A 7392-nucleotide genomic window follows, 5' to 3' on the forward strand; every position below is an offset into this window, starting at 1 on the left:
AGAATTGCGAGATGTAAACTCAGAATTTTAAAAAAGTCAGAATTGCGAGATGTAAACTCAGAATTTTAAAAAAGTCAGAATTGCGAGATGTAAACTCAGAATTTTAAAAAAGTCAGAATTGCGAGATGTAAACTCTGAATTCAAAGGAAAAAAGTCAGAATTGCGAAATATAGACTGAGAATCATGATGAAAAAAGTCATTGCGAGATGTAAACTCTTATGTAGCCAAAATTGAGAATTATGAGAAAAAAATTCGGAATTGCGAAATGTAAACTCAGAATTCAGAAAAAAAGTCAGAATTGCAAGATGTAAACTCGTATGTGGCCTAAACTTAGAATTATGAGAAAAAAATTCAAAATTGCGAAATGTAAACTGAGAATTCCAAGAGAAAAAGTCGGAATTGCGAGAAGTAAACTCCAGTCAGAACTGAGATAAAAGGTTACAATGAACTTTTTTATATTTTTATTCTGTTCCAAAAATAAGCTTCCATATATTTTGCTTATTTTTTTGTTTAAAAAATAATATGGAACAATTTTTCATTAAGTAAATTCTATAAGCCTTCATTTCTGTTAAACAATGCAAGTAAAGTGCACTTCTGTTCATATTTCATATTTTTTTAAACTTTTTTATAAATCAAACAAATTAACATTCAACCTTTTGTGTAAAAGCTTTCATTTAACCTGTAATATTTCTCTAATCAAAAATAATTATTAATTTATAATATCAAGTATTCATTTAGGGCAAATGGTTGATATAATCAGATCCTGTTATGTTCTCATTATCTAGATCACTCATTCGGGTGACTGTGGGTGGTAACCAGGTCAGCTGAGACCATCCGTGTGTGAAGATAAATGAGGTTAAATGGAAGAGATTGGTTTAACTAAACAAACCAAAGTCCATCCATTCACCACCCTGAGCCTCTGTGAGTGTGAGTGAGTGTGTGTATGTGTGTGTGTGTGTGTAACTGTAATCCTGAACGGGGAAAAAACAAATAAAGATGTCAGCCATTGTGCAATTTGGCATGCAACAATTTTTATACCTCATTCATGATTTTCTCTTGTGGGTCGGTGGTTTCAATAATGGTGGGTTCTATGAAATATCCTTTTTTATTATCACAGTTTCCTCCAGCGATGATCTTCAGATGTGGAGAGGTTTTGGCGTGTTCCAGCCATCCCTTGCTTCTGGAGAAGGACTTGAGAAAGACATTAAGAGTGTTTATTACCTGAGCAAGAAGTAAATCAAAAATGTGATACATTTACTTTCTTTGTTATTGGATTAATAGGTTGTTGGTTTGTACCTTGTCATCAATAACTGCTGAGAAGAAAGTGCTGAAATCTTCAACTGGCTTTGAAGTGAAACAGAAAAAAGTCAAAATGGCAGTAAGTTCAGTTTGTAAGAAAAATACTGTTACTGTCCACCACTGCCTGTGAAAAGAACACTTTGCAGTTGCAAAACTCTTCCACTTACGTCTCCCACTTTGATCTGTTTGTGCACATCCAGGAGTTCCTGTTTGATCTGAGGCCACAGTGAGTCTGGTACGTACATCCTGGAACAGGCCGAACACTTCTGTCCTCCGTACTCAAACGCCGAGCGGATGGTGCCGTTCACCACACTATGAACGTCTGCGGACTTGTGCACAAAGTGGAAGTTCTTGCCACCGCATTCTAAAACAAGCATGAGAAACAAGAAATTAAACATACACTTTTTTTTTAGAATTTTAAGTCAAACATTATTAGAATTCAATTCTTAATGCTATTGGAACACAAACCTCCAGCAACACGAGGGAAATTCCTGTAGATGTCTAGATTCTGGGCGACCTGCTTCCACAATCGTTTGAAAGTTCTGAAAACGTTTCCAAAATTAAAAAAAAAACTAAGCAGAAAAACATTGATAATAATAAAAAATGTTTGTTGAACAACAAATCAGCATATTAGAATGATTCCTGAAGGATCACGTGACACTGGAGTAATGATGCTGAAAATTCAGCTTTGATCACAGAAATAAATTACATTTTAAAATATATTCAAATAGAAAACAGGTGTTTTAAATTGTTAAAACATTTCACAATATCACTGTCTTTACTGTATTTTTTATCAAATAACTCAGCCTTGGTGAGCAGACAAAACCATTGAAAAATCGTACAGATTCCAAACATTTGAACTGTAGCGTAGGTTAAAATGCTACAAAATGTAGGCTTCAACCAAGCAAAGCATCCAAGAGGTTGAAATTTTCACTTTGCACTGTGAGACCACAGAGTCTGACAAACTTTAACTCAGACAGAAGGTTATACTAAAGATAAGAGGGTCACGTTTTATTTTAAGGTCCAATTCTCTTTATTTACAAACTTTTGCCTCAAACTACTAATTTGCTGCTTATTAATAGTTAGTAAGGTAGGATTTAAAGTAGTAGGGTAGTATTAGGGATGTAGAATAAGATCATCCAGAATATGTGCTTTTTAAGTACTAATAAACAGCCAATATTTAAATAATAGGCATGCTAATAAGCAACTAGTTAATAGTGAGAATAAGTGAGAATTGGTCCCTATACTAAAGTGTTACTGATAAGAGTAACGCAATCCCATTACATACTGTACGACTGAGTCAACAAGCATAGAAAGAGACGTACGGCACACTGCCAGTGAAGTTAATGCCAGCCAGGTGCTCAGAGGACGTGATGGTGTCTCCAAACACTGGACCATCGGCTGGGACAAACTGGATGATACTGGGTGGCAATCCAGACTCTCTCAGGATCTTATAGACGGCGTAGCTGGCAGACATGGCTGTGTCACTGGGTTTCCACAACACCACATTACCCTGAATGCAATTATGTGACAAAGTCAGTCGTAGAAATGAACCAAAACACTCAAGTGGCGCTGCATGTCGCTACTAATATATTTTAAAGGGACAGTTCACCCAAAAATGAACATTTTGCTGCACCCAAGAGTAATCCACACAACTCCAGTCCAACAATTAAAGCGAAAAGCTGTGAGTTTGTAAGAAACAAATGTATCATTAAGACTTTCTAACTTTAAACTGGCCAAAATATGAATCCATAATCCATAATAACACTTCCTCCAGTGAAAAAGTCCATTAACTGTTGTCCTCTAACATCAAAATCCAATGACATATTTGTTTAGAACCATTTTGGACTGTTTTCGCTTGAAAATGCTGCTTGACCTGGCCATATTTCTCTCCTGATTCAGACGAGACTAAAAAGATTATGGGCTCGTATTTTAGCTGGAAGCAATCACTTAAAGATAAAAACGTCTTAATGATGGATTTGTTTCTTACAAACTTGCAGCTTCTCACTTCACAAGACATTAACTGATGGACTGGAGTGGTGTGGATTACTGTGATGTTTTTATCAGCTGTTTGGACTCTCATTCTGACGGCACCCATTCACTGCAGAGCATCCATTGGTGAGCAAGTGATGGAATGCTACATTTCTCCAAATCTCTTCCCATGAAGAAACAAACTCAACTACATCTGATGGCCTAGTACATTTTTCAGCAAATTTTCATTTTTGGGTGAACTATTTCTTTAAATGCAGACAAATTGTCTTTTAAAAGAGAAATTTTAAATATTCAGCAATATTATCAGTTAGACCGCACTGCTTATAGCTGAAATGAACTTGTTTTACAATGAATGAATTTAAAATATAAATATAAAGAAATGTGTCTTGTCATCTCACCATGATAGCAGGGGTGCCGGCCAGGTTTCCACCAATCGCTGTGAAGTTAAATGGCGCGACAGCGGCTACAAAACCCTAAAACAAGTAAAAGGCAAGGTAATGCCAAATAAGGGCTTGCACAGACAAAACTGTTATGCAGTCATCTGATTATTTAGAGAACGCACCTCCAGCCCACGGTACAGCATGGTGTTAGTACTTCCATCGCTGTCTAACGGCTGCTGCTGTTCCAGCTGAATCGCATGTTTGGCATTGAACCTGAAGAAGTCAATGAGTTCTGCAGCAGCATCAATCTCAGCCTGGACCACGGTCTTACCCTGAGACAAGGAGCAAAGCTCATTTGTTTAATGGAAAGCCAGCATAAATAATCCCACATGCAAAGGTGTAACGAACTGGTTAACGTAAGTAGTAACCAGCTCCAAATGTGCAAAAGTACACCTGTCCGATCATGGTCTTGGCCAGAACGTCTGCTCTCTTGGGTCCACTAATGATGTCAGCAGCTCTGAAGAAGATCTGGGCTCGATCTGCAACGGGTTTAAGATCCCACTCCCTCCGAGCAGCGACCGAGGCCTCGATGGCTTTATTTATTAGCTCCTTAAGACACAGCCAAAGTATGAACAGAAACAACCTCATTCCATGCCAAATTCATTATTTAGAAAATGGATTTTACAAGTTCAAGTAAACAGTCAAGTACTGCTCAAACACATTTGCAGGATCTCCTCATGTGAATGTTATAATTTACAGTATTATCACACTGTACCTTATCAGCATAGCAGAACTTGGACACTTTGTGAGAGTGGTTGAATGGCTAAAAGGAGAAAAAAGAAAATAATTAAAACAGACTAAAATCACACAAAACAATAACTTCAATATAACATGATAATATATAATTGTGGTGTTTGGGTTTTGTCATGTTCATGTTTTCCATGTCTTTTATTTTGTAATTGTTTCATGTCTTTTATTTTGGAGTTTAGTCATGGTCCCTGTTAGTGTTTTGCTTCCCTTGCCTTCATGTATTCATGCTATTGGTTCCTCTGTTCATTGTGTCATGTTCTGATTGCTTGTTTTAGTCATGTGTCTTGTGCTTAGTGGTTTTTGGTCTTGTCATGTGGTTCCCAGTTCTGTTTGTCCATTGGTTGGTTTGTGTCATGTTCACTACACTCGCCTTCAGTGGATGAATCGTTACAATAATGTAAACATTGTCCACTTATAAAGCACATACGTATTCTGGATGATCTTATTCTACATCCCTAATCCTACCCTACTAACTACTTTAAACCATTCCCTTTAATGTTTTTATTATTATTATAATTATTATTAATTCATTAATTAAATGATACTCTAAATAAGAAACTAAATCTGCCAGCAGGTGGCGGTAAATGTCTTAATTCGATTCGTTCAAACAGTTGATTCATTCAGGAATGAAGTAAATGGCTTTGTTTATGAATAGGGCTTTGAATTTTTGGTTCACAGAATTTGTTCAAAACGCGGATTCATTCAGAAACTAAACACCGCTGTGTTGCTCAGAGACGCATAACAATTCTGCTATGGCTTTAAAGGTAATATATTGTTTGCAAAATTGAGCAAAAACACATAATATTGTGTTTAAAATATAACAATATCAACTTCTTATTTACTGAACTGTTGTATAAAATCACATTTAAACTCGTGATATTCGGGACAAAACCAGCACTCGTGTAATAACCTACTGCTCTCCCTGCTCGTGTGATACAGTATGATATAAATATGAGACAAAAGCACATACAGTGGCATTTTTGCACCAATATCTTGAATTTTAGGGCATAGCTGCATTTATGGAGTTGTTGCCCTGCATCATGTATGTCAACAGTCAGCTGTATGAAATGTAAGATGATGTACCGGTCTGGAGGCGGGGCCAGTGCGTTAACTGCGTTAAAATATTTTAAAAAATTTGTAAGAATAATAATATGTTAAATATTCATTTAATTTGAAATTATTTTATTATGAGTAAAAAAAAAAGAGACTCCAGTGTGGCTACAATAGTATTATTAAGCATTATACATCATGCCATAGTGAACAATCAAGTATCCCAGAGGTACCGAGGATGATTTTGCTGTAGAAGATCTACAGAGCACATGCTTATACAGAAACCAAAGAAATTATTAACTCACAGACAGCTGGTATCTGATATCTTTGGTCCACACTTCTTCATTTCCAATCACACATGGAATTTCTTCGGTCTTTCCCTTCAGGTTTTGTAATGCCTGTAAACAAAGTAAACCAGAGAGGTTCAATCAATCAGATACGCACATATTTCGTGTATTGGGAAATCAGAGACAGCGTGTAATACGTTTTTCACCTTCTCCAGTTCTGATCTCTCTTTACTGCCCTCTTTGAACCCCAGAATGAGCTCATTCTTCACCTCCACAGCTGCACACGGGAAGGTCTTGAACCTGCAGAGAAACAAAACCAACAAACTTGCTGTTGCTCTTCAATACTTCTCAGTTTAGTCACAAAAATCACAAAAAGCCTCTCAATCAGTAACTTTTATAAAGTCATCTAGAAGAATAGCCTGCTGTAAATCCATAACAGGAGACAACTGGGTCACTCTAGTCTCTAATGCATTCATTTGTTAGACAGCTGAGGTAGTTCACACGACATGTCAAGCAGTGACAGCAGTTTATTACACAGTGTATTATACATTCATAGAGTTCAGCTCCATATTGTTTTGTGGAAACTGTGATACACTACCATTCAAAAGATTTAAGAAAAAAAATCAGCAAGGATGCATTAAACTGATCAAAAGTGACAGTAAAGACATTTATAATCAAATTCAAAGAATCTGGAAAAAAAATGTATGAATGTTACTACAAAAATATTGTGTTCAACATTAATACTCAGAACTGTTTCTTGAGCAGCAAATCAGCATTTTAGAATGATTTCTGAAGGAGGATCATGTTACACTGAAGACTGGAGTAATAATGCTGAAAATTCATTTTACAATATATTCACATAGAAAACAGTTATTAAATATTTCCCAATATTACTGTTTTGACTGTATTTTTGATCAAATAGAATTCAGCTTTAGTGAGTATAAGAGACCTGTAATAACATGAATACTCAGTTAAGCTGCAGTGTTTGTTTTGTACACTGTCTCAGTATGTGAATTATGCTTATGAATAGATAGAGCTACATTAATACAATAAAAACAATGAGAGACACTTGTGCAAACAGATCTCGCCTACCTAACAGCGGGAGGACAAGTTTCTTGAGCATTACATAACAGTCTGCCTGCTTGCTTGCACGTAAAATGGAAACTTCCAGCACTTACTCACATCACATACGATTATTATTATTATTATTATGATTATCATCTGCATAAGGTGACACATGTCAGAAACTCTCCAGAAGACTCTCTCAAAGTGAAAGTCATGTGTGAGTCCATGTGCAGTTGCATACATACCCCTTCCAAGACTGCCAGATGACAGATCTCACTCGTAGCATGATTAATCTGGACGTGCAGGACAGAGATTTTATTTATATATGTATAAATAAAAATTAATATCCTCCCGTTGAGGATCTGTAATGTTAAAATGCGACCCTGACAGTTAAATTCTCCAAGATCACAGGCAGCGGCATGAATGGAGACCTATCACTTCCGGTACAGGGGGGGGGGGGGTTTTGACAGTGTTAATGTTGTTACAGTCAATACAGCTTTCAGACATCA

The 7392-nt window shown here is 36.4% G+C and overlaps 1 protein-coding gene across 1 annotated transcript in view; it reads right to left on the minus strand.

Annotated features, from left to right (window-relative positions):
* Positions 1-7299, minus strand: part of aldh4a1 (aldehyde dehydrogenase 4 family, member A1) — an 11612-nt gene extending 4313 nt beyond the window's left edge. The window contains exons 1-12 of the mRNA XM_016504162.1: positions 7129-7299; positions 6025-6118; positions 5837-5929; positions 4447-4494; positions 4125-4280; positions 3854-4003; positions 3690-3764; positions 2625-2812; positions 1768-1841; positions 1467-1663; positions 1297-1344; positions 1039-1191 (exon numbers count right to left, since the gene is read on the minus strand). Of these exons, the coding sequence (XP_016359648.1) occupies positions 1039-1191; positions 1297-1344; positions 1467-1663; positions 1768-1841; positions 2625-2812; positions 3690-3764; positions 3854-4003; positions 4125-4280; positions 4447-4494; positions 5837-5929; positions 6025-6118; positions 7129-7169 (1317 nt within the window). The 5' untranslated portion in view covers positions 7170-7299. The remainder of the gene's footprint in view (positions 1-1038; positions 1192-1296; positions 1345-1466; positions 1664-1767; positions 1842-2624; positions 2813-3689; positions 3765-3853; positions 4004-4124; positions 4281-4446; positions 4495-5836; positions 5930-6024; positions 6119-7128) is intronic.
* Between the last annotated feature and the right edge of the window lie 93 nt (positions 7300-7392).

This window comes from Sinocyclocheilus anshuiensis, unplaced genomic scaffold (assembly GCF_001515605.1).
Source record: "Sinocyclocheilus anshuiensis isolate Anshui unplaced genomic scaffold, SAMN03320099.WGS_v1.1 scaffold262, whole genome shotgun sequence".
NCBI lineage: Eukaryota > Metazoa > Chordata > Actinopteri > Cypriniformes > Cyprinidae > Sinocyclocheilus > Sinocyclocheilus anshuiensis.